The sequence below is a fragment of the Myotis nattereri genome, assembly GCF_964212035.1.
Source record: "Myotis nattereri genome assembly, chromosome: 16".
Classification (NCBI taxonomy): domain Eukaryota; kingdom Metazoa; phylum Chordata; class Mammalia; order Chiroptera; family Vespertilionidae; genus Myotis; species Myotis nattereri.
The window spans coordinates 18,566,434-18,594,263 of record NC_138091.1 but is presented as its reverse complement, the minus strand read 5'-3'; the positions used below and the strand labels follow the sequence as shown (position 1 = coordinate 18,594,263).

At 40.0% G+C, this 27,830-nt stretch overlaps 1 protein-coding gene across 2 annotated transcripts in view; it reads left to right on the top strand.

Annotated features, from left to right (window-relative positions):
- Positions 1 to 27,830, top strand: part of ANKFY1 (ankyrin repeat and FYVE domain containing 1) — a 67,046-nt gene that overhangs the window by 7,183 nt on the left and 32,033 nt on the right. The window contains exons 2-7 of one of the 2 annotated variants that reach the window (XM_081110637.1): positions 8,136 to 8,328; positions 10,120 to 10,238; positions 17,922 to 18,057; positions 22,504 to 22,627; positions 24,226 to 24,375; positions 25,647 to 25,812. In XM_081110637.1, the coding sequence (XP_080966763.1) occupies positions 8,136 to 8,328; positions 10,120 to 10,238; positions 17,922 to 18,057; positions 22,504 to 22,627; positions 24,226 to 24,375; positions 25,647 to 25,812 (888 nt within the window). Of the gene's footprint in view, positions 1 to 8,135; positions 8,329 to 10,119; positions 10,303 to 17,921; positions 18,058 to 22,503; positions 22,628 to 24,225; positions 24,376 to 25,646; positions 25,813 to 27,830 lie in introns of both variants that reach the window. The other variant, XM_081110638.1, reaches the window with a different exon arrangement.

The window sequence follows — 27,830 nt, the reverse complement described above, 5'->3', positions numbered from 1 at the left end:
CTGCTGTAACAAATTTCCACAAACTGGGTGGTTTAAAACAGCAGAAAAGTATTCTCTCATGATTCTGGAAATCAGAAGTCTAAAATGAGTGTTACTGGTTTGAAATCAGAGTGTCACTAGAGCCGTGCTCTAGGAGAGAATGTCTCTTGCTTCTTCTAGCTTCTTGTGGCTGTTGGCATTCTGGCTTGTGGCCATATCTCCCTCATCTTCAAGGCCAGCATCCTGAAATATCTCTGTTCTGTCTTTTCCTCTGCGTCAAATTTTCCTCTGCTAGGATAGGGCCTACCCATATAATCCAGCATAACCTCCCATCTAACATAGTCACCTGCCCCCATTTTTTGCCATATAAGGTAATAGTCAAGGTTCCAGAAATTATGGATATAATGGGGGGGAGGGCATTTTTCAGTAGCCGGTATCATATAATTTGGCCTATTAAGTCAGAAGGCTTCTAAAATTCTGTGTGTAGTATACTGAAAGACCATGCCACACAGTTTAAAGTACTGCCAATGAAATATAAAGATAAATAAGACATTTCCTGCCTTCAAGAAACTTCAGGAGTGCTGCAGTAGGAAACTGGTACTTTTGTAGACAGTGAAGAACCTGAAGTTGTTTGGTTGGTTGAGCTGTGTTTTAGGAAGATTAATCTTGATATACATAGAATGGAATGGAGAGAGGAAGGATGAGAAGGGTGACTGGTTACGTGTGTGAATGATGCTAAGGCTTCCAGGAAATGTTGGTGTGATGGTGTTCAGAAAGAGAAAGATGTCAAATACAGTTGACAAATATTTATAGTAGTGTAACCACCACCACAGTCATCATATGGAACATTTCTGTAATCTTAAAAAATTTCCTTGAACTTCTTTACAGTCTATCCCATTCCCCTGGTTTCTGGCAACCACTGGTTTACGATCTATCACCATAGTTTGCCTTCTCTACAGTTTCATGTGGGATTATACAGTATGTAGTCTTTTGTGTCTGGCTTTTTTCACTTAGCATATTGATTTTGATGTAGTATGTTTTATGGCTAAGAAGTACTCCATTACAGTCATGTGCTGCTTATTGAGGATTTGTTCTGAGAAATGTGTTGTTAGGTGAATTCGTCATTGTGTGAACATCATAGATTGCACTTTCACAAACCTAGATGCTATATATAGTCTAGCCTATTGCTGCTAGGCTGCAAACCTGTATAGCATGTTACTGTACTGAATACCGTAGGTTATTGTAACACAATGGTAAGTATTTGTGTATTTAATCATATCTAAATATAGAAAAGGTACAGTAAAAATACAGTATAAAAGATAAAGTGTGTATATATGTGTTCGAGCAAAGTGTTAGGGGAGGGAGGGTGGGAGAGGGGAGGTGCCATTGGAGGAAGAGTAGATGATAGGAGGAGGGGTGGAAGAATAGAGAGAAGAAAGGAAGAGAAGGGGAGAGAAAGGAAGAGCAGAGATCAGAACTGACCCATAGAGATAAGGGATTTTTTTCCCCTGGAATATTTTTTGATCCATGGTTGGTTGAATCCATGCATACAAAACCCAAGGATACAAGAGGGCTGACTATATTTAGGTTGTCTGTATTTTGTCAGCAGTGTCTTATCATTTCAGTGTGCAGGTCTTGCATATTTTTGTTCAGTTTATTCTTAAGTGTTTTATGTAATTGCCATACTATTGTAAGTGGTTATCATAGCCTATGCATGATAACCCAGAGCTTTCAAATTTGGATAACAATTAAAATGGAAGCAGGAAGAGGAGTTTGATTTAAAGGAGATGTTAAGTTTAATTTTGGCTTTGTTGAGTTTGTAGTACCAGTTGGTTATCCTTCCGACAGGAGCTCTTGCGAGAGACTTGGAGCCATCTACATAGAGGTGACAGTAAAGTATGGGTATGCTTGAGACCTCCAAGAAAGGAAGTTTAGAAAGAGTTCCGTTCTAGGTCTGAACCTTGCAAACTTCTTTTAGAGAATGGGTAGTCAGAGTAGGCTGTAAGAAAGTTAGCTGTAGAAAGATAGGAAAAACACCTGGAGTACGGAGAGGAAAGAATTTCAAGAAAATCAAGAGAATTTCAAGAATGGACTGATTAAGAGCTGGACAATGCAGAGAGGTTGAGGGCCTTGAAGGTTAAAGAAGGGTAATTGCAGTGGGTGGTTTTATCACTGTGATGGAGATCCTTTGAGTCGAGTGGTATGGATAGAAGCCAAGTTTCAAAAGATTAAGGAGGTAAGGAAGGAAGCAGTGAAAAATTAGTGGAGAAGGAAAAGAGCATGATAGACAAGACAGTCAAGAGTGTGAACATGTGTAAACGTTTATTTGGGGTAGGTTACTGTGAGCATGTGTATAAATAAGGGTAGGAGGTGAGCCTGGAGAGAGAGAGGTCTTGAAGATGCAAGGGCCCTCTAGTGGCATCGGCTTTGGTAAAGGAAAATCAGAGGATATAGAATTATAGGCATTTGAGACAGATTAACTACTTTCTTCTCTTTTCATTTGGCTCTGGTCATTTTGGTATACTAATTCTTTTTTTTACTATTTCAAGAAAAATGATTTTAAGTATAATAATGTTACATGCAATAAACATTAATATTTCAAGAAAAACGATTTTAAATGTAATAATATTACATGCAATAAAAATGAATATTTCAAGGGGTATACTAATTCTTTAAAAATTCCCTAGAACAGCTCAGCCTGTGTGGCTCAGTGTTTCAGCGTTGACACATGAACCAAGAGGTCACTGGTTTGATTCCCTGATAGGGCACTTGCCTGGGTTGCAGACTTGATCCCCAGCAGGGGGCGTGCAGGAGACATCCAATCGATGTTTCTCTCTCATCAATATTTCTATCTCTCTATCCCTCTCCCTTCCTTTCTCTCTAAAAATCAATAAAAACGTTAAAAAAAATTCCCTAGAACAGGGTTTGGTAAACTATGACTTATTGGCCAGATCTGACCTGAGACTTGTTTTTGTACTAAGAATTATATATGTGGGTATGTTTGTGTATATGCATATGTGTGTGTATGTAGGTGTGTGTATATATTTTAATAGTTAATGAAAAACCAAAGGAAGACTATCATGGCATGTGAACATTGTATGCAATTCAGTTTTCAGTGTCCATAGATAACATTTTTGGGGGGCAGCCATGTGCTCATTCATTGATGCTTTTGCAGGATTGAGTAGTTGCTACAGAAACTGAGGCACAAAGAGCCTAAAATATTTACTATCTGGCCCTTTGCCAACTCTTGATCTGTAAGGGTCATTGTGGGTTCCTTTTCTGACTGTCTCATGACTTGCTGATAATTATTATTATTATTTGCAATCAATATTGGTCTCTGTTTTAGGGCTTTCATAGCGAATGCAGATTTTTTTTTGTCTCAAGCATCTTTGTTTCTGTCAAGACTGATGAACTATCAGAAAGTTCATCAAAGTGTCTGACCTCAGACTGCATTGATATTGGGTATTATTTGTAAAGAAACATGACAGAATTATAATGCAAGCTGTTGACATTCTTCATTGATATTTAGCATAGCTCTTTTGGTGAAATCAGAGGTTTTATCCATTATATAAATTTCTAGGCTTATTTTTCAAAAGCAAAGTTGGAAGTAGAGAAAGAAGAAACCACAGCTGAAAACTAACCACTCTTTGTAAAGAAATAGTGGTAGTAAATCTTTAAACCAGACACTGTTCTAAATGATTTAGCCTACCTTAACTCAGTTACCCCTTGACAACCACTCTGAAATACTATTATTCCCATTTTCCACAGGAGAAAACAGGTCCAGAGAGGAGTAGGTAACTTGCCCAAGGTCACACAGCTAGTAAATGGGCAAGTTGGGGTTACAACCCAGCCGAGTGAGCCTCCAGAGCACATGCTCCTAAGACTCTGTTGTGTTGCCTTTCTCAGAATGATAACCACAAACACTTATTGACCACTTACGGGGGGGGCAGATACTCTTCTAAGGTCATTGTAGGTATCAGCACATTGAATGCTTACAACGCACTGAGGTGTTACAGCTATAAAGTTGTGGGGCCACTGATCCCAGTCAGTCTAGCTCCCCTGCCTGTACCCTTCACTGCTGCACTGTGCTGTAGCTTTTCCCTTCATTATTGCTCAGAATGGTAATTTTATTCTTTTTCCTGTAAGAACTCTACAGCTGGGTGACACTTCAAGGACACATTGTATTGCTGTTTGCAAGGAGACAATTTTCCCCACAGGATAACATCTCAGCCATGGGCACTTTTTCCATTACACTCTGAAATGGTAATTGATAGGTGCACTTGTGATCTGTTTCCCCTACAAAAGATGCTGGGCAGAGGGCCTGTGATTTCATGAATAAGAGCCCTAACTTATCCTAAGGCCTTCTTTTATCTTGCCTCATCTCTGATCATAACCTTTGTGATTTAGGTCTTTTGTCATTGTCCAGACTGCAGCTGGAAATGTGTGTCAGAAATTCTGGAGCGAGACTTAGGGTATTGCTGTGGATTTTGGAATTATATGTGTATAATCAATATCCAAAGAAATTTACAGGGATTGTTTGAGAAGATGATCAAAGTAACTTTTACTGTCTCGTTTTAAGGATTAGATAAAGCAACCAGCAACTTTCCACTCTTGAAGGCAAATAGCCTCATAATTCTCCATAATAATTCCCCAGATTCTTTGTGACTATTAATTTTGTTTTTGACCCTCCTGTTTGTGAGTTCCTTGTAGATACTATCTTGAGTTTCCATTTTTTGTTTATTTGTTTGTTTATAAATCTTTATTGTTGAAAATATTACATATTACCTCTTTTGACCCCCTCCAGTCCACCCCACCCCTTATTTTTACATTTGATACTACTTTGGTGCTTCGTTGTTTGCAAGAGGTGCAAATTAGACTGCCCTTTTTCAAAACTCTCAGAGAGCAACTCATAATCTACCATAATGCTTAGTGCACTGTAGGTGCATCATAAATACATGTAGATTGGTGAGTTAAGTGACATGGAAGTGCAGAGTTAATTACTCATGCTATAGTCCTGATGGGTTGGAGCTTTTGAGCAAAATATTAAGGTTGCCTAGAACAGTGGTTCTCAACCTTCCTAATGCTGCGACCCTTTAATACGGTTCCTCATGTTATGGTGACCCCCAACCATAAAATTATTTTTGTTGCTACTTCATAACTGTAATTTTGCTACTGTTATGAATCATAATGTAAATATCAGATATGCAGGATGTATTTTCATTGTTCGTGACCCACAGGTTGAGAACCGCTGGCCGAGACTATTATGTGATTGAAACCAAGGTTAATGGGTTCGTTCAGTTTGGTTCATGGAAGAAGAATCTGTAGTCCATAGCCACAGGCTGCCCCTGTGAAAACATGGAAGCTCTCTCTTCAGCAAGGGGGCTATAACCCTAGGTTGAACTAGCAAGATGACTTATCCTCTGGCCACCGTTTTCAGTTGACTTAAGCACAGGCAGGTGAGTGGCAGACATTTTTTCCAGTGAGCTCTTGGAGGACTAGGCTAGGTCTTGCCTTCTAATTATTTGTATTCGTCGTAGAGCCAAGTACTATGTCTGTTTCACAAACCTGTTGACTGATACTGGTTTGAAAGGAGAATCTGACCAAGACTGTAAAAGGCTGAAGCCTTTTCTTTGCATTTTCTGGGCTCAGAATGCTACAAACCTTACAGGCTCCATTTAAATCGGGTGGGGAACGTGTGGCCCACGGGCTGTATAAGGCCCTCGAAATCATTTGGTCCGGCCCTGCCAAGGCACTAGGGGTGAGTTAATTAAATGTCTGACCAAATATAGCAGGCTAATTTTTAAGTTGATAATTTTGTATGGCCCACGAATAATCTTATAAATATCCAAATGGCCCTTGGCAGAAAAAAGGTTCCCCACCTTTGGTTTAAATCTTTTGATGTAAAACACCACTTTTCTGGGATGTCTTTCCTTGCACTAGCTTAATACAGGTGGTCTTGCTTCATGCTCTATCTGTATTCCATGTCAGAGTGCTGTTAGTTGTTATTGAATTGTTTTGTTTACCAGCTCTTCTTCTTCATTACCCTATAACTTTGTAAAAAATAAAAATGTACCAGGGTGTATTTTTTTACTTCGACACTGGCACTGCATAGGTACTTAGTAAATTTTTAATGGATGACTAAGTTATGCAGTTGTCCACTTAAGAGATGAAAATCTTTGAACAAATCAATGAATGAACAAAAACATTGCACTTCAATTGGCCTTTTACCTAAACGGCATTGACTCAGAATGAGGCAGATTGGGTTAGAGATGGGCTTGAGGATAGTATCAAGATTTGGAATATCTGTGGTGGGAAATAGAAGGGTAAAGGACTGAGGCCCAGAGACTGACTATAGCAGCACCATTGTTCCAATAGTTAGACTTTGATTTATGGAGGTAATTTGCATGGTTGTGTGATTCCCCACCAAAACTCTAGAGCCAAGGTAAAGTTCCCTGACTGTTCCTTACTTAGGGGAAGCCTTTCCTGATATCCTAAGTTAAATTTCTTTATTATAGGTTCTTACAGTTTTGTTCTTTTTTTCTAGTATGTATTCATTATTGTTGTAGTTTTTGCATTTGATTGTTACAATTGTTATATAAAAGTTTACTTCCCCAGTAACTAAAAGCTTTTAGGGAAGATATGTCTGATTTTGATTAATATTATGCAGTGTCTGGCACCTGCCTAGTAGACACTTGGTAAATATTTATTGAATTTAATGAATCAAATATAGTGGTTCTCAACCTTTTTAATCTGCCCCAGCACACCTGTGGAATACGACTTGCTTCCATCTGAACCATTATTGACTGCCCTGATCCTCTCCTGAAGGAGGGCAGGTGTCAGATAGTTTAGGGCAGTGGTTAATAAGTCACAGGCCCTGGAATGAGAATGAGAATGCCTGGGCTCCTCACAGCCCCACCTCTCACCAGCTTTGTAACCTTATGCAAATTTTTTCTTTTTTTAAAAATTTAAATTCTTTATTGTTGAAAGTATTACATATGTCTCCTTTTTCCCCCATTGACCTCTCCCTGCCCATTCCCACCCCCAGCACAGGCCCTCTCTCCCCTACAGTCTGTGTCCATTGGTTCTGCTTATATGCATGCATACAAGTCCTTCGGTTGATCTCTTACTTCCCTGCCTTCCCTCTGAGGTTTGACGGTCTGTTCGATGCTTCTATGTCTCTAGATCTATTTTTGTTCACCAGTTTATGTTGTTCATTATTTTTAACAAATGAGAGAGATCGTGTGATATTTACCTTTTTCTGGCTTATTTCGCTTAGCATAATGCTCTCCAATCTATCCACGCTGTTCTTATGCAAATTATTAATCTCTCTATGCCGCAGTGTTCTCATCTGTAAAGTGTGTTACTAATAGGGCCTACTACTTGGGTGTGTCATGAAGTTTGCATGTGAGGATTCACAAAGCTTTTAGAACATCATGTGACATGTGAAAGTTAGTTACTACTAGTGGTTTGAAAAAGACTTCTAGATGATTTTGGTAATTTTCTTTCCTTGAGCCTCCTGGCTTAATGGTAAAGGATTTGTAGGGCAGGTACCTGTTAGCATCTTATGTGTGTGTCTGTTCATTGTCATATATTGAATATTGATCTTCAAGGGAAACTGAGAAGAGAAACCCCTGGACCATGATGGTCTTTTTGGCCCAATGATCCAGTGACACCCTGAAATAAAACCATTCTTTATGAACCAGGAGGTCACGGTTCAACTCCCGGTCAGAGCATATGCCCAGGTTTGTGGACTCGATCCCCAGTATGGGGTATGCAGGAGGTAGTTGACCAATGATTCTCTGTCATCATTGATGTTTCTATCTCTTCCTCTCCCTTAATCTCTGAAATAAATAAAAAATATATTTAAAAAAGGAGAAGTAGAGCCCAGCCGGAGTGGCTCAGTTGGTTGAGCATTGTCCTGTGCACTGAAAGGTTGTGGGTTCCATCCCTGATAGGAGCATGTATGGAAGGCAACCGATAAGTTTCTCTCTCTCTTTCTCTCCCCCTCTCTTTCTCTTCCATCCTCTCTCTAAGCATGTCTTCAGGTGAAGATTAAAAAAAAAAAGGTAGCCATCCTATCTGTGGAATGAGGGATTAATGAATGCTGTCTGCTTTATACATGCTATGGTAAACTTGATTCTTTATTTCCCTTGCAGAGGAGGTGGCCAAGTTGGAGAAGCACTTGATGCTTCTCCGACAAGAGTATGTCAAGCTGCAGAAGAAATTGGCAGAGACAGAGAAGAGATGCACTCTTTTGGCCGCACAAGCAAACAAGGAAAACAGCAGTGAGTCCTTCATCAGCCGCCTGCTGACGATTGTGGCCGACCTCTATGAGCAGGAGCAGTATAGGTGAGCTCCTCGGACACAGGGCCAGTTTGGAGAAGCCAGCCCTTTAGCTTTATTCCCAGGCCACATTGCAACTTTTCCTCTCTCTTTTGTTTAAAATACATTTTTATTGATTTCAGAGAGAGGAAAGGAGAGGGGTAGAGAGTTAGAAACATCAGTGGTGAGAAAATCATTGATCGGCTGCCTCTTGCACACCCCTACTTGGGGATCAAGGCTGCAACCTAGGCATACGCCCTGACTGGGAATCGAACCCTGACTTCCTGGTTCATGGTTGGTCAACACTCAACCACTGAACCACATCGGTTGGGCTCAACTTCTCATCTCTTGTTGACTTTCTTCCCACGTTTATTTCTCTGTATTGAGTTTCTAGAATGTAAGTTTCTTAAGGCAAGATTTTGTCTGTTTCCTGCTTATCTTAGGCACAGATAATAGAACCAGAAGGTCATGGTTTGATTCCTGGTCAGGGCACATGCCCAGGTTGCTGGCTCGATCCCCAGGAGGGGGCGTGCAGGAGGCAGTGGATCAATGATTCTCTCTCATTATTGGTGTTTCTATCTCCCTCTCCTTTCCTCTCTGAAATTAATAAAAATATATCTTAAAAAACTATTTAAATTCTTCAACAAAATGCATGCTTATGGAAAAAAGTTTATTGGTAAAAGAGCACCTGCTTCAAAAACCGATTTTTCAGTTTCAGTTTCTCCATCCAGTTTTCTCTTCAATCGAACTAGAATTGTTGATATGCTTCTTACATAGTTACTAAGTATGTTCTAATCTAGATAGTGCTTTTGTGGGGTAAAATGTGTCTGCATGAAGCATTATATAGAAACAATATTCTGGTTGGGTCTCCTTTTAAGTGGATAAGTTAATTAATATAATAGTTTTATGTATTCATTCATGTAATAGTTTTTGTGTATTTAGTTTCTAAAAGCTTTCCAACCTAACAGTTATTTTAGAGGGAGTATGAAAATTTAAAAAACACAAATACAAGCAGGGTAATGATAATTCATGACTTGGGATTGCTGTCAGCATAGCCATATGGCACATACTGTGTCAGCTCAGTAGGTCATTTTTAGGTTTTGTTAACTGCCTAGATGCTTTCCTGCCTTAGTATTTGACATTTCAGAGTTAAACATAGATAACTATTTGGAAGGCTCTTTTCATATAATAGTATGTCATAAATATGGAAACATGTTTGAAAGAAAGTATTTCTCTCACTGTATTTCTTTATAAATGGTTGAGTAAAAAATGGCCAATAAAAGGTCTGAATGTTTCTCATAAGAACAGTAATCTAGATACTGGGTCTCATATACTTGACTGTTTTATCAAAGCTAATTTGGTCATAACTTTTTCTGTTTTTATTGTACTTATGCATTAATGTGGTAGGGAGCATGGCAGCACTATCTACTCAGAGCTGACATCACAATCTTCAGGCTTTCTGTCTTTCTCCCCTGATGATTATCTTGATTTATTGCTCATAAAACCTTTTCTACTTTTTATATGAACGTTAATGATCCTATTTAACTTGTAGGTTCACCACCTTAAGAATTCGTTTAGATGTCTTTGAAAGCAGAACATCCATGTGAACTAAAGCCATAAATTAGAAATAGAAAGTGTGTCTAGCAACACATTAGAAACATGACCCATCAGAATTAAGTGCTAGCATAGAGAAAGAAATTTGCTGTGATTTTTTTTCTTTTGCAGATGTATGTTGATGAATATCAGCTGTGAATTCTAGCTATACCTAGTTATGGTGACATTTTTCTTTTTATATTTGTGGATATGTTTCTTCATCAGTGATCTAAAGATAAAGGTTGGGGGAAGGCACATCAATGCTCACAAGTTTGTCCTGGCGGCCCGCAGTGACAGCTGGAGTCTGGCCAATTTGTCTTCCACCAAGGAGCTGGACCTGTCAGGTGAGCCTCTGACCGGTTGGGGACTCAAAACTGCCAGCACAAGAAGTCTTGGCAGAAGGTTAAGGTGTGTTGTTTTGAAATATTTGTGGTTTAACAAAAGTAGAATATTTTTTAAAAATATATATATTTTATTGCTTTTTTATAGAGAGGAGAGGAGAGAGATAGAGAGTTAGAAACATCGATCAGTTGCCTCCTGAACACTCCCTACTGGGGATGTGCCCACAACCAGGGTACATGCCCTTGACTGGAATCAAACCTGGGACCCTTCAGTCCTCAGGCTGACGCTCTATCCACTGAGCCAAACCGGATCGGGCAAGAATACTTTTCTTATTGATCAGTGGTGACCATGAACTAGTTAAATATAGTGAATCAGTAGGTTATACTTTGTGAATACCTTCATTTACTATCTAGCTAATAAATAGTAAATATTTGAGTATCTACAGTATTTTTATAATTTATAAAATATAAATGTCTGTCCAGAAACTCTTTTCATATAATAGTATACTATAAATATGGGAGCATGTGTAGAAAACAATTTTTCTTTCACTCCAAGAAGAAGTCGACGTGTTCAGTTGCCTAAAATTAAATCATAACTACCAAAGTACTTTTCCTGATCTGTAAGAACTGAATTCAGAAGTAACAGTTACTCCAAGGAATAGGAATATATTTTATTTAAAATCAAAGGATGAGTGCCCTGGCTGGTGGGGCTCAGTTGGTTGAGCGTCGTGCCATGCTCCAAAAGGTTCCTGGTTCAATTCCCAATCAGGGCTCATACCCAGGTTGCAGGTTCAGTCCCCTGTTGGGGTATGTACGGAAGGCAACCAATAGATGTTTCTCTCTCTCATCAATATTTTCTCTCTCTTTCTCCTCCCTCCCTCGCCCTTTCTCTTTCTCTAATATCAATAAAAACATGTTTTTAAAACAACAAAGAATGAGCTTCATTCTTTGGAATTTGAATAGGTGCATTGAGCTGTTTAAAGTTATTATTTAATTGTTTTATGCCACATTATGTTGTGTAGAATTTGGGTAAATATGATGGTAAGTAGACATAAAAACATCATTTTTGAAAGTTGACTTCAAAATGCATTTTCAGATGGTACTCTGTTGTTTTAAAAAACCAAATTTTAAATTTAATGCTGCTGTTAATAGTCATGAGAATTTTAATGCATGATAAGGAGAATACCTAGGCATTAAATTATGAGTTACTTCCAGAAGTGATTGGCTCTGTGGAAATTTTGCTAAATTGTCTTTGCTGACCATTCAGAAGGTACTGTTTTCCATGTGTAGTACTGGGAACACTGAGATCGTTATAACACAGTCCTTGCAATACAGACTGAGCTCATACTCTGTTAGAGGAAATGGGCTAATAATAAATCATTGCAGGCCAGGGCTGTGTGTATGGTAATATAATTGCTTTATGTTAAGGTACAGAAGACACTAACTAGGCCTGATAAGGTGTCAGAGGTGAGCAGTGTTGCAAAGGTTAAGTAGGCACTTATCTCAAGGATTTAGGGGAGCAGATGTCTAATGCTTCTCTACTGTGAGTGAACTCACTGTATGATCATTTCTAGGGTTTAACCCAGGGGTGGGCAAACTTTTTGACTCGAGGGCCACAATGGGTTCTTAAACTGGACCGGAGGGCCGGAACAAAAGCATGGATGGAGTGTTTGTGTGAACTAATATAAATTCAAAGTAAACATCATTACATAAAAGGGTACGGTCTTTTTTTTTTTTTTTAGTTTTATTCATTTCAAACTGGCCGGATCCGGCCCGTGGGCCGTAGTTTGCCCACGGCTGGTTTAACCTGAGGTCCCTAATTCAGAGTTGTAAGCACAACAGTATACACACATGCCTTTACATGTGCACATGCATTCATGTCTGTAACTAAAACATCTACTTGGGAAGCAGTCTTTACTGGAACAGCACCAGTTTATATGACTGAAATCTCTGACTGAGCCTTTCAATTTTAAGTCTTTTGAAGCCATATATCTTTGACCCTTACATAACAACTGTGGATAACATTAAAACCCATTAGGTCAGGAGGTATCCTATATAATAAAACCCTAATTGCAAATCAACTGAACAGGGGAACAAATGGTTGCTATGATGTGCACTGACCACCAGGGGACAGATGCTCAACACAGGAGCTGCCCCCTAGTGGTTAGTGTGCTCCCACAGGGGGAGTACCACTCAGCCAGAGGCCAAGCTCAGAGGCTGGCAAGTGCAACGGCAGTGGTGGGAGACTCTCCCGCCTCTGCTGCAGGGGGGCAGTAAGGAGCAAGGGGTTCCGGACTGCGAGAGCCCCAGACTATGAAAGCCCCAGACTGCAAGAGGGATGTCTGACTGCTGACTTAGGCCTGATCCGTCCACTGAACATCCCCCGAGGAGTCCTGGACTGCAAGAGGGTGCAGGCCCGGCTGAGGGATCCCTCCTCCAGTGCATGAATGTCATGCACTGGGCCTCTAGTTCTTTATAAAATGCATGATAGGATCTTGATTACATGAACAGATAGTTTACAAAGATTAGAAGAGATAATAAAATAAAATATCCAGCTTTGTTAGAACAAAGTTTAGAATAAGTTAGCATCTTTTGATATCTACATTGTCAAAAATTGACGATCCCACTGGTGTGGGGCTCATGAAATTGGTCCTCTTGCACATTGCCAGTCTCATTATAAATGGGTATGACAGTTGTAGGAAGCAGTTAGGCAGCAGAACTATAAAATGGTCTTTTTTAACCTTATCATCTGACCTGTCTCAGATGGATTCTGTCATAGGTAATTCACATAGCATAACTTTATGTGTAATTGTGAAATACTGTATGCAATCAAAATGCATAAGAGTGGAAAAAAAATGAAATATTGACTGCTCCCTGGAACAACTAAAATTGCATAAGAAGAAAAACTTGCACAAAGGTGTAAAATGTCTAATTTAAACATTAAATTAAAAACTTGCCGAAACCGGTTTGGCTCAGTGGATAGAGCGTCGGCCTGCGGACTGAAGGGTCCCGGGTTCGATTCCGGTCAGGGGCATGTACCTGGGTTGCGGGCACGTCCCCGGTGGGAGATGTGCAGGAGGCAGCTGATCGATGTTTCTCTCTCATCGATGTTTCTAACTCTCTGTCTCTCTCCCTTCCTCTCTGTAAGAAATCAATGAAATATATTTAAAAAAAAACAAAAAAAAAAACAAAACTTTTTTTACTTTTTTAGGACACCATAACATTTTAAAAAATGTTTCTATTGGTTTTAGAGAGGAAGAAATTCGACCACTTTAAAATACAGCTTTTACACTATTTATACACTTGTTTACAAGAACCGATTTCCAATCTCCCTCAAATTGCTGGCCAGCAATGCAGTTGGTGCTTCCAAGTATCGCATAACACACAGGCTTCTTAGGCAGTCTCAGCTACTGCAGCCCCAGATTTAGGCAACCACACCCACACCCACCCAGGCAGTTCAGCAGGACTGCTGGGCAAAACACATTAAACATGAACAGGTCCACATATGCCACCATCTCCTTGGATCCCTCGCCCATGATACACTTCTTGAAAGATAAATTTTATAAGGTAAAGATGCCTATTAGCTATCTTAGTAAAGCCACAAAAAACTTGACTCTGCAGAGTCTCACTCCTGAAAGCAAACCTTATAGCAGGAATCAAACCTGCTATAATAGGAATAATGCTTACTATTATACAGGAAGGGAGTTCGGGCATCTTTAAAGGCATTAACATTGTACTTTCCTAAACTCTAGAAATTCTCAATTCACTATGATACAATCTGTGGTTAGATAGTCACTGAGTTAAAGTTGCTGTTAAGTATTATGATGTACTGCCCTGCCGGTGTGGATTGAGCATCATCCCATGCACCAAGAGGTCGCTGGTTTGATTCCTGGTCAGGGCACATGCCCTGGTTGTGGGCTCCTTCCCCAGTATGGGGTGTGCAGGAGGCAGCCTCAGAATGCCCTGGATAAGAAAAACCACTGAAGCAGAGCGTGTCTCTCATCCCAGAGTGGGTCAGATTAGGGCTCGGAGACCAGGCAAGGACCATAGAGGTCTCTTGCCACCCAGAGCTGATCAGGCTTGCCCAGATGAGAGGCAGTAAATGTTTCTCATGCCATACAAAAACACTTGATTCAACTTAGGTGTTAAGTGAGGCAATGGGGATTCCTGAGGCTGTGGCTGGATCTCAAAACAGGAAAATTCCTGGCAGCACTGAGAATTAAAAGAGCCCAGACCTCAGCCAAGGAACCTCCAGTCCAGGCAGCAAGTGGGATCCCTGGTACCCGAGACGGGTCCCTCACTTGTCAGTCTCATCGGGGTTGCCAGAATATGAAACCAGACAACAGTGGATCCAGGCTGCCTGTCACCACTTGAGCCAATTCAGCAGAGACAGGGTTGAATCATATATGAGCGTTTATTCCAATACTGCCGGCATTGTGGGAGAGCAGCAGGTCATCCACGAAAATCTGCTCTCTCAACACACAAACAAGAGCATACTTTAATTATTTCTCAAAACATTTTTAAAGTTCTGTTAATACATTACCAGGTTTAAAAAAAATACATTGCCACCCCGGTTTTATGGTTCAGTGTTAACCTATGAACCAGGGGGTCATGGTTCGATTCCCAAACGGCACATGCCCAAGTTGCAGGCTCGATCCTCAGTGTGGGATGTGCAGGACGCAGCCGATCAATGATTCTCTCTCAACAGTGATGTTTCTATCTCTCCCCCCTCTGCCTTCCTCTCTGAAATCAATAAAAAATATATATTTTTGCCAAAACCGGTTTGGCTCAGTGGATAGAGCGTCGGCCTGCGGACTGAAGGGTCCCTGGGGCATGTACCTGGGTTTCGGGCGCATCCCCAGTGGGAGATGTGCAGGAGGCGGCTGATGGATGTTTCTCTCTCGTCGATGTTTCTGACTCTCTATCTCTCTCCCTTCCTCTCTGTGGGAAATCAATAAAATATATTTAAAAAAATATATATATATATATATATATTTTTTTTTAAAAGAAAAAAATACATTGCCAGGTAAGGGAGAGAAAGGAAAAAATAAGCCTTAACATGATCACTATTAATATTTTGGTGTATTTTCTTTCACTTTTTTTTTTTATGCCTTTTAAAAAAATATCTGGTTGTTTTATCTCCCACTACATTTGGAAGAGAGTGGGTTAATAAGAGCTAATCAGTTGTTGCCTAATTATTAAGTTAATAAGATGTTACTGGCCCATGTTTTGCCTTTCCTACATAATGAAGAATTGAGTATAGTTTCTTAGACCTTAGCTAGTCATCAGTATCACATGAAGGACTTGTTAAAACCCAAATTCTAGGCCCCCACCTCCAGAGTTTTCTGATTCATTAGATCTGGGGTGAGCCTGAGAATAAGAATTTCTAACAAGCTTGCAGATGATGCTGATTCTGCGAGCCCAGGACCACTGATGTAGACCATGGTTTTATGTGATCATAGTTTTGATATTTTATACTGTGACTTTCATTCCAAGCATTTCCCCAGTTGCTATAGGGACTTTACCTTAAAAATTAAATAAGTAATACATGTTCATTAAATAAAAATCAGGAAAAAGGGAACTATAAGAAAAATTAATTATGACTTCCACCAGGGTTGATATTCTATTTTATTTTATTTATTTTAAAAAAATATATATTTTATTGATTTTTTACAGAGAGGAAGGGAGAGAGAGATAGAGAGTTAGAAACATCGATGGGAGAGAAACATCGATCAGCCGCCTCCTGCACATCTCCCACTGGAGATGTGCCCGCAACCCAGGCACATGCCCTTAACCGGAATCGAACCCGGGACCCTTCAGTCCGCAGGCCGACGCTCTATCCACTGAGCCAAACCGGTTTCAGCAAGGGTTGATATTTTAGTGTATAATCCTTCTAATTTCTCAATAGACAGAGGGACAGATAAAAGGTCAATCTGACTAAGGCCATACCACCCTGAATGTCCTTGATTCTGGAATTCTGAACAGAGTCAGACCTGGTTAGTGCTTGTTTGGGAGACAGACACAAAACTATATACGCGTGTGGTGTGTGTATTTATGTATGTGTGTATGAAGTTCTTATTCTCAGGCCCACCCCAGATCTAATGAATCAGAAACTCGAGGTGGGGCCTAGAATTGGAGTTTTAACACCCTTATACGCATATATATACTCAGACAAATATATCTAACAAAAAATGGTATTATGTAATGTATGTTTTTTTAGCCTACTTTTGTTAAAAAATATTTTATTGATTTTTTACAGAGAGGAAGGGAGAGGGATAGAGAGTTAGAAACATTGATGAGAGAGAAACATCAATCAGCTGCCTTCTGCACACCTCCTACTGGGGATGTGCCCGCAACCAAGGTACATGCCCTTGACCGGAATCGAACCTGGGACCTTTCAGTCCTCAGGCTGACGCTCTATCCACTGAGCCAAACCGGTTAGGGCTAGCCTACTTTTTTAACCTATGTAGTAACTATCCTCTTATGCTGAATATAGATTTAAATCTTAATTGATGCAATGTTTTCCAGTGTGTGAATATGATGTAATTTATTTAGTTTGTTCTCCGTTATTGGGTTCCAAGATTTTTGTTCCAGTTTTTTAATTATTAAAAACAATACTGTGTTGACTATCTTAGTACATATATTTCTTTGTATTTGCTCAGTTTTTTCTTAATAATTTACATATATAGTTGCTGTGTAAAGTTTATGAACTTCTAAGAATCTTTGATAGTGTGAGAGACAAAAAATATATTCTAATTTAAATTTGTACTAGTATTTAGTTATTGGTAAAATTTATTGGCCATTTTTATTTATCTCTGTGAATTACCTATTTATATCTATTGCCTGTTTTTCTATTGGATGTCTATCTTTTCATTTTTTTGGTAAGATCTTTTTATTAGAATGTAAACTCTTTGTCATATGTTTAAAATATTTCCCCTCATTTTTTTGTTGTTAATCCTTACCTGAGGATATTTTCCCGTTGATATTTTAGAGAGAGTGGAAGGGATGGGGAGACACACCGAGAGAGAAACATCGATGTGAGAGAGATACATGGATTGGTTGCCTCCTGCAAGTGTCCAACCAGGGCCCCGGAATCAAGCCTGCAACCTAAGTATGTGACCTTGACCAGAATTGAACCTGGTGCCCTTCAGTCCACGCCAATGCCTTATCCACTGAGCCAAACCGGCTAGGACTTCCCCCAGTTTATTTTTGTTTTGTTTTTTAATTTTACTTCTTTAGTAGGTTCATTTCCCCCAGCTACCTCTCTTGCAACGCTAATACTTTTCTGTAGTTAGATGCTGTTCAGAATGCTAAATCACCATTTTAAAAAATATTTTTCTTGATTTCAAAGAGGAAGGGAGAAGGAGAAAGAGATAGAAACATCAATGATGTGAGAGAATCATTGATCAGCTGCCTCTTGTATGCCCCACCCTGGGGATTGAACCAGAAACCTGGGCATGTGCCCTGACCGGGAATGGAACCATGACCTCCTGTTTCATAGGTCGATGCTCAGCCACTGAGCCATGCCAGCTGGGCTTAATCACCATTTTTATTTGCTGTGTGATATTTCTTTGAGTTGGATGTACCAGAATATACTTTATTAGCCTCACTTTTAAGGATCCTCAAGAAGGCTTAAGTGTCATGAGTGCTTTGATTTCAGATTCTCTACTTACTTTCTTTAACCAGATGCTAACCCTGAGGTGACAATGACAATGCTTCGCTGGATCTATACGGATGAGTTGGAGTTCAAAGAAGATGATGTGTTCCTGACTGAGTTGATGAAACTAGCTAATCGGTTTCAGCTACAGCTCCTTAGGGAGAGGCAAGTCACAGCAGATATATTCAAGCACCTCAGATGGTGGTGGCTGAGCTTTAATTATGGCAAGCTCTGGGAAAACAGCTTCTCCTGCTAATGTAAATAACTTTTGCAAGGTGTTTTTTAAAGGCTATAGGGGGGAGAGAATTTTATCTCTCTTGTTTTGTGTTATCTTGTAAGCTAAATTTTGCTAATGCCGTTAAGGTATTCTTTTTTCTTTCCCTGGTTTATTATCTGAGATTACATATTTGTGTGAATTGATAAACTTGAGTATGGAATAACAAAATCCAGTATTCAAACCCTCAACTTTCCCTCCTGTTCCTTTTTCCTTTGACATTTTATTCTACTTTCTGATCTACCTACATGAATGAAGTCCTTGGTCATAGTCTCTTTGTTGGAAACACATTAATGCCTAAATTAGCACACGAGGGAATATAGATCAGTAAGTTTCTGAGGTCTTACTCATTTGGTACTGCTTCTTAGGTTCCCAAGGAGATAGCCTGCCATGTTGTTTCTGTTTTTGTTTTCCTGCTGTTTTTTATGCTGCATTTTCTCTGTTGCTTTCCCAAGTTGGCCTTGCAGAACAATGGGGGGAAAACATTCAACAGATGTTAGGCAAAAGCCCTTCAGTTTCTGTTGGAGATGTGGCCCTTGGTAATTAGCTTGGTTGATGGAGTGTCTTTTTACATTATTTTGTGATCTTTTTTTGTGAAGTAATGGGTTTTCTCCTGAGTGGGTGAGGGATTGTTTCAGCCATGAGAGGCACTCCACCTCCACCGTTGTTGTGTTGCCCTACAACTGCTTGCTGCTCTCCCTGGGGGGCTGATGTTTCCGGTGGGACGGCCCATTATGCCCCATGCGAGTTAGTACACAGGTTACTCCTAATTGTTTATGATTGATGTGGGCTTCCGTGCACTTGAAGACCTAAATATAATAACTAAGAAAAAACCCAAGGTTTTTGTAAGCACATTAGGCTACTAACGCTAACGTTATTGTCAGGGCCTTTTGTTTATTTGTGTGAGTTTTTGAACCATCTGAGAGGGAAATGAGAGTGATTTTAATTAGATTGAATGTGATTTATATTTTTTCCTTCAGATTTCCTGAGTTTTTTCTATTGTCTTTGTCAACTTGTTTATAATTAAATTGCTTTGATAAAAATGCCCTGGGGTTAGAGTAGTTTAGATAATTGTAATCTGTGTGATGGATTCCTTAATTACATGCTTGTTGTTTATTGCCTGATTAGGCCTCATAACTATCAACATCACCTGGCTCAGTTTTGTATTGTTGGATGTGGGCATCAAGTTGTTGTCTGTCAGGTCTTTAAGAGCTGGAATGGTAGCTATCCAAGAGTGGAATCAAATGTTGGCTTTTTTTTAACTATCCCAGAGTGCTCCCTACTGTCAGCTGGAGGACTTGCACATTTTAGATAGTGAAAGGGCTATGACACACATGTGAGCAGTTAAACATGAAGCGGGAGTTGCTCATTTTTGTAACATAGTGATCTTGGTGATTTGGGAATGCTATTGCCAATTTGGTGAAAAGGAAGTTTTTTGGTAAGCTTAGGGAAATACTCTAAAAAAGAATTAATAGTGTATGCTAAAAATTAACAGTTAAAATAATAATTATTTTCCTGTTTATAAAAAACATGTTCAGTGTATGGTATTTGGAAAATATAGAATGACATAAAGAAGAAAACCAGCCCTAGCCGGTTTGGCTCAGTGGATAGAACATTGGCCCATGGACTGAAGGGTCCCAGTTCGATTTTGGTTCCCCATCCCTGGTTGGGGTGTGTGCAGGAGGCAACCAATCGATGTATTTCTATTACATCGATACTTCTCTCTTTCCCTCTCTCTCTCTCTTTCTCAAAATCAATGGGAAAATATCCTCTGATGAGGATTAAAGAAACAAAAACAAGAAAGAAAACGAAGCCATCCATAATTGAACCACTGTTAGCCATTTGTTGTTTATTTTTTCAGTAATTTTTTTGTGTCTCTCATTTATACACATGGGATTGATACCAAAAGCTAGACACTAGTTAATGGGACACAGATAAATGCTTGATTTTGTATTTAAAAAATCATGTTTATTTTTATGCATCTATATTCTTTCTGTATTCTAAAATTAAGAACGTATTAACAACAAAATCCTTTCAGAATAGTTAGTCTGTCTTCCTATTTTTCAAAGAGAAGATGTGAACTGAGAATCTGAATTTTAAAATAAGATTACATGATCTTCAGTTGTGGAAACCATGTCATTTACTATTTATAGCCTATCCAGATAGTGAATGGCACTCTGGGGATCCCAGAGTTTAGTGAAAATGAAGTGTCTGCCAGTTTTAACAAAACAGCTGTCTTCGTGAAACATAGTTGACTCTCTTGATGCAATGCCATTTGGCTATAGAAAGGGCGAGTCGAATTTTCAGACTCTAAGCTTTGTCTGTAAACATGTTTTGAAAGTGCTCTGCAAAGGTGAGTCGGTACTCCCTGAAATTATACCAGATGTTAGGACACTAGGATGGCAAGACTGTGGATATTTGTCATTGTAAAGATATATATATATCTGAAAAGAGGATTTTTCTCCTGGAATGCTCTGATTTCATAGCTGAGGTCACAATGACTACCTTAAGCATAGCTGCGATATGGTAAAGTTTGCAGAAACTAGTGGTTCAGACAGGCAGACAGGAGGCTTGAAAATGTAACATTGTTTACACATTACTATAACAACCATATTTAGATATTGTAACAGTTTGATTTAGAGGTGTCCTATGGGGGGATGCTTCTTCATACACCAAGGCAGCTGTGTTACTTGAAAACAAAGCATTTGCCCTGGCCAGGTATCTCAGTTGGTTAGTGTCGTCCCCACATTCTAAGATTATGGATTGGATCCCTGGTCAGGGCACATACAAGGGCAACCAGTGACTGCATAAATAAATGGAACAACAAATCGATCCTTCCCTCCCTCCTCTCTCTAAATTAGTAAATAAAAGTTAAAACAAAAAACAAAGCATTTAAGCATAGGTCTTGAAATAAATTAGGTACCTGCATTTACTGCTAAATGGAGAATGACTCCAAGATTATTCTTGCTCCTAGCCTAAGATCTCATTTGTGAGGTTTTGAAAGTTTGTTCCTCATTCTTTCCAGCTCTTTCTCACTACTCTCCTTTCTTCCCCCATCTCTCACTCCCAGGGTCTTTCTCCATTTCTGTTAACTAAACCTCATCTGTTAAAATAAGGAATTAATGTGCTAGCCAATCAGTTATTCTTATTTATGATAGTACTGAAACCCATTCATATTAGCTGTTAAATCAATGCAACTTCCTGAGAAGGACCTCAAACTTATGACCATACTTTATTCTGTATATAGTTTATACAGTTTTATTTTTAAAAACACAGAGAGATCCTCTAACCTCTGATAGAGTATTATCTTTGTTTTATAGACAAGGCAATGAGGCACCAGAGGGCTTAGTAATTTGGCCTCTAAAATTCAGTGGATCTCAACTCAGGTCTTACTTACCTCACAGTTCATTTTGTTCTCATTTTGTGCTTGTGATTAGAAAAGGGTTTTTGTGGGGGCTGTGGGACAGAGAAACCAATGGTGGGGTGTCAGGGAATACCCCTAACGCTATTATTAGGCCTCTCTGCTATCCTTGGAGGTAAATCTGATTTGGAGAGAAATGTACAGGCAAGGGAGATGGAAGGATCCTGCCACCAGCCTCCTTCCTCCTTGCCCCCAGACTCAGTTCAGAGGAGGCTCACTAAGGTTTCCAGGAAATGTGGGGTAGCAGAAGCCTGGGTCTCCCCCACGCTGCATCTTCTAGGCCAGGTGTTTGCCTGCTTTGTGCTACCAGAGGCCTGCTCGCCTGTGTACAGCCCTATCTTCTCTGATGTAGTTGTTCTCTTAGTGATCATTGTTGTTGTCACCAGGCTTTAGGGGACATCCATTGCAGCCAGCTTTTCACAGTCTTGGTTTACTATGGCTTGTACTCACTCATTTGTTTCTATAAATGATAGATTCTTTTGTGTGTGGGTTTTTTAAACAGCTTTATTGAGTTATAATTCACAAAACGAATAGTTCATCCTTTAGGAGGACTTTTAAGAGTCTGTTAATATGTGGAGGCATAAAGCATTATATTTGAAGCTATTTCTAAGCCGCATTGATTGCCTAATAGAGATGTGCTAGTGGGAACTGCAGTTTTGTCCCCTATATTTGGGAGATTATGCTTAATGTGTAGTTACAGGTTATTTGGATTCTGGCCAGAATGAGCAATATAATTTCATACTAGTACTTTTACAATATGGTAACTCAGCTGTTATTTATTCATAACCACTTCGCTTACCCTTACACTGTAGTGTTATTGGACATAGCCACCAGTACACAGATTATTGCTTTGGTTTGTTAATTTATGAGTATATTTGTCCTAATAATACTGTTCATTATTAATATTCTCTTGCAGATGTGAGAAGGGTGTTATGTCTCTGGTGAATGTCAGGAACTGTATTCGCTTCTATCAGACCGCAGAGGAGCTAAATGCCAGCACTCTGATGAACTACTGCGCGGAAATTATTGCAAGTCATTGGGTGAGTGAGAGGTTGAGGGGTTGTGGACAAAGCACCCTCACTGGAAGTCAGAAGACCTGGGCGTGAGAGCTGGTTTCATGGCAAGTTACCTCTCTGACACCTGGTTTCTTCTTATCACAAAGTTGGAGGCTAAGTAGTGGCATTATATGGTCTGTGAGATTCTTTTTTTTTTTTTTTAATACATTTTAATTGCTTTTTAGAGAGGGAGAGGGATAGGAAGTTAGAAACATTGATGAGAGAGAACATTTATTGGCTGCCTCAGCACACCCCTTATTAGGGATCGAGCCCGCAACCCAGGCATGTGCCCTGACTGGGAATCGCACCTCTTGATTCCTGGGTCAGTCCTCAACCACTGAACCACACCAGCCGGGCTGTGAGAATCTTTATGGCTCTCAAAGTCTCATAGTTCTGATTTCAGAGCTAAGGGCAAGTACCTCAAGTCAAGAACTAGGCTTGGAGCAAAGGTGCACCTGCCTTTACCCTCCGTCTACAGGAGTCAAGGCTGTGGGCCCTGGAGCAGGAGCTGCCGTGGAGCTGCAGGCCTGCAGAGCATGGCATTGCGTTGGGCTTCCTGTGCTCTCTCCATCCTGTGGAGCGCACTGTTCAATTTAGATTTTCCCTTTTTAGTAGCTTTCATCATAAAGAGTAGTTTTTGTATTTCTTTTTATGTTGTCTGTTTAGCATTTTTAAAGAATCATGGCTAATGCTATGTTTTATAACCTAGTTTTTGTGAATTATTTGGTATTCAACAACATTGTGAGCAAAAGTATCTAAAAGACCCCTAGCCAGTTTGGCTCAGTGGATAAAATGTCGGTCTGTGGACTGAAGGGTCCCAGGTTCAATTCCGGTCAAGGGCATGTACCTCAGTTGCAGGCTCGACCCCTGTCCTGGTCCTGGTTGGGGTGTGTGCCGGAGGCAGCCTGTCAATGTGTGTCTCTCTCACATTGATTTTTCTCTCTCTCTGTCTTTCCCCCTCCCTTCCACTGTCTCTAAAAAAGTCAATGGAAATATATCCCCTGGTGAGGATTAACAACAACAACACAAAGTGTCTAAAAGAATTGGGTTTAAAGGATTGAAACAGGAATGGTAACCTTTCTGCTAAAGTAGGTTTAAATTTAGAGATCTGCAGTAGTAGAGATCAGTTGTGACTGAGTGGAGTGAATGATGTGTGGAAGTTCTGATTAATTAGGGAATTGCCACCTGTGTGGGGTGGGGCGAAGGACTTGTCCTGTGGAGGCTCCTCATGGCTGCTCCGTGCCCGACGGCAGTGTTGTGCTTTTCTATCACCAGCAGGCACTTGCTGTGGTGACTGGTACAGGCTTGGGAGGTGGGCCTGGTGGCTCCAGATGCCATCTCAGCCATTTATCACTGTGTGGACTCGGGCAGGGCATGTAGCCTCCTTATGCTTTTCTTTCTTCATCTGCAAAATGGAAATGATAACAGTACCTACCTCACAGGGTTTTTGTGAGGATTAAATGAGTTGGGCTATGTTAAGCTCCTTAAAGTAGGGCCAGACTGTTTTAAGGGCTTCTTAGTGAGTATCAGTTGTTTTGATATATTGAATCTGTTCTGCTTTTCACTGTCTTTTTAATCCTTAGGATGACTTGCGAAAAGAGGACTTCAGCAGCATGAGTGCTCAGTTGTTATACAAAATGATCAAATCCAAGACTGAGTACCCATTACATAAAGCTATCAAAGTGGAGAGAGAAGATGTGGTCTTTCTTTATCTAATCGAAATGGATTCACAGGTACTGTAGCTATTTTTTCCATTTTCATTCCTTTTCCCCAAACTACACTCTGGTTGTTTTTCTCTAGAATGCTCTTCACTTCCCTCTGAGCCCTTACTGGCACAGTCCTTAGTGCAGTGTTTCTCCTAGGAGTTTGTTTAAGGCATCTGAGCTTTTTCTGTTGTGCTCCTCAATTCTTCCAGCCGCTGCCCATTGCCCAAATCCAGAGCCACACCCGTACTTGTAGGTAGTTTTTACGGCAGAACCCACCTTCTAGATACGAAAATCTGTTTCAGTTTTCCTTTGCTGTAATAAGAAATTACCACAAAACTGGTCACTTAAAAAACACAAATTTATTATCTCATCATTTGTACTTTGGGAGTCCAGTACAAGGTGTCAGAACAGTCCGTGTTCCTTCCTGGAGGCTGTAGGGGCGAGTCCATTTCCTGCTCATTTAGGTTGTTGGCAGAATTCAGTGCCTTGTGGCTATAGGGCCAATGTCCCGATTTTCTTGCTGGCTATAAGCCGAGGGCTATTCTCAGCTTCTACAGGCAATTGCCTTCCTTAGCGCATGGCCCCCTTCCTCCGTGTAGTCCGTGATGGTGGATCAAGTTCTTCTCGTGTCACATTTCTCAGACCTACTCTTTGCTTCTCTTTTTCACTTTTAAGGGCTCATGTGATTAATAGGTTGGGCCCTGCTGGATAATCCAGGATGCTCTTTCCCTTTTTAAGGTCCTTAACCTTAATCACACCTGCAAAATGTCTTTCATCCTAGAAGATGACAGGTTCTGGGGATTAGGACATGACATCTCTGGGGGCTAGTATTCTGCCCACCACACTGCCGTAGGAGAAATGCCGTTGCTTTTGACGGATGGGAGTGTAGTATGTTTTATCCTGGGTGTCCAGTGTGTGAGGGAGACATAAAAATGCCAGGAGGAATTAAATAGTGAAGCCACAGTCGTTCATGAAAACATTAGCGGATTCCCTTTGGGCTCTCTGAACCTCAGCCTGGCACTTGTGTTCCTCTAGCCCTGTCTGCATTCCCCCTCGGTCCTTGTACTGTCTTCCATGGTGTTTGCATCTGCTCCGTGATTCTCCATTGCTTCTGTGCTCCCTGAAAGTATGTGCCCTGAGGAGGCCTGAGAGAAGTTATAGAATTCAGTTGAATTTGGGGAATAAGTTAAATTTTGATATTTGCATAAGAGATGCTATTTAAGAGTCAAGGTGGGAGAGATTAAGATCAATTGCATTCTCTACTGGCTCGATGCTAATTCACAAATTTATCTGTGCAGCTCCCTGGGAAGCTGAATGAATTGGATCAAAATGGAGACCTTGCTTTAGACCTAGCTCTTTCACGGCGCCTAGAGAGCATCGCCACCACGCTGGTTAGTCACAGAGCTGATGTGGACATGGTAGACAAGAATGGCTGGAGCTTGTTACATAAAGGAATCCAAAGAGGTAGGAAGAAGTGTATTTTATATTTTTCTTTGCAGGCAATTTTACTTATATCCAAGTAATTTTTGAATATTCTCCGACCCTGTTCTACAGATTCTTTTTAAAAAAAAAAAAAAAAAGATTTTATTGATTTTTTTATAGAGAGGAAGGGAGAGGGATAGAGAGTTAGAAATATCGATGAGAGAGAAACATCGATCAGCTGCTGGGGATGTGCCCACAACCGAGGTACATGCCCTTGACCAGAATTGAACCTGGGACCTTTCAGTCTGCAGGCCGATGCTCTATCCACTGAGCCAAACCGGTTAGGGCTCTACAGATTCTTAAAGGCTTTTTGAGTCTGTACTCGTAGGACTACATGATTTAGAATTTGTCATCAGTGAGTGGGTCAAGGAAGGACTAAAGAGCTATTGCCTGTGCCTTGTTGGTTAGGCTCTTCATGGTGTCAACAGGGCCCCCGGAAGAAAGGCTAGAGAGATGGTGTTTTCAGAAGTACCTTTTACTTGGAAGCAATTGATTTGTTTGCTTTTCAATATCTTTTCCAGGAATTGTGCTAGGAAGACTTAACTTGTATCAGTTACTGTAAGAGGGAAAATACCAAAACCACAAATATTTAAACATATTCTTGGATTCAGGGTTGTCACTTTTACAAACTAGACTTCTCTTCTGTCCTGTCAAAGTGATAAAGTTTCATTTTGTTTTAGAAAAGTTATATTTTGTAGCTTTATTTTGAGTACATAGTCATTAATAGTGGGAGAATATAGAAGTGATAGAATTAAGGTCAAAACATTTTAATTTTAATGAATTTGCTTTTCGAGGGAAAAAATACCTTTTGTCTTTTTTTCTCATGGCCTTATTAATTCTTAAGTCCCAAATGGATTCTGCCTGATTCAACTTTGCAGTAGTCTTTTTTTTTTTTTAATTAAAAATGTTTAATGTTGATAATTATTGCAGAATTCCCCCACCTCCCCCTTTGCCTATCTCCACCTACCCCCAAACTCCCCCCTCTTTTGGCCTTCACCACACTATTGTCCATGTCATGGGAGTTGTATATATGCTCTTTAGCTAATCCCTTCAACTTCTTTATCCAGGTACCCCTCTCCCCACTTCCCTTTGGCTCCTGCCAGTCTGTTCCATGTATCCATGCTTCTGGTTCCATTTTGTTTGTCAGTTTATTTAATTCATTAGATTCCACATATTAGTGAGATCATATGGTATTTGTCTTTCTCTCACTGGCTTATTTTGCTTTGCAAGGGTAAGAGTTCCTTCTTCTTTACAGCTGCATAGTATGCCATTGTGTAAATGTACCACAGTTTTTTTTTTATCCATTGTTGAAGGGCAATTGGGCTGTTTCCAAATCTTAGGTATGCTAAATACTGCTGTTATGAACATAGCGGTGCATATATTCTTTCTGATTGGTGTTTCAGAGTTCTCAGGATAAATTCCGAGAAGTGGGATCGTTGAGTCAAAAGGCAATTTAATTTTTAAGAAAACTCCATACAGTTTTCCACAGTGGCTGCACCAATCTGCATTTCCACCAGCAATGCACTAGGGTTCCCTTTTCTCCACATCCTCACCAGCACTTGTTGTTTGTTGATTTATTGATATCACATCACACCTGCAGGTGTGATGTGATATCTCATTGTAGTTTTAATTTGCATCTCTCTGATGATTAGTGACCTTGAGCATTTTTTCATATGTCCCTTGGCCATCTGTATGTCCTCTTTGGAGAAGTGTCTGTTTAGTTCCTTTGCCATTTTTTAATTGGATTGTTTGGCTTCCTGGTGTTGAGTTGTATAAATTCTTTATAAATTTTGGAAATTAACCCCTTATCAGATGTATCATTAACAAATATGTTCTCCCATACAGTGGGTTCTTTTCATTTTTTTATAAATCTTTATTGTTGAAAGTAGTACATATGTCCCCTTTTTTCCCTCCATTGACCCTTCTAGCCTGCCTCTTCTTTTCATTTTGTTGATGGTTTCTTTTGCTGTGTAGAAGCTTTTTAGCTTGATATAATCCCA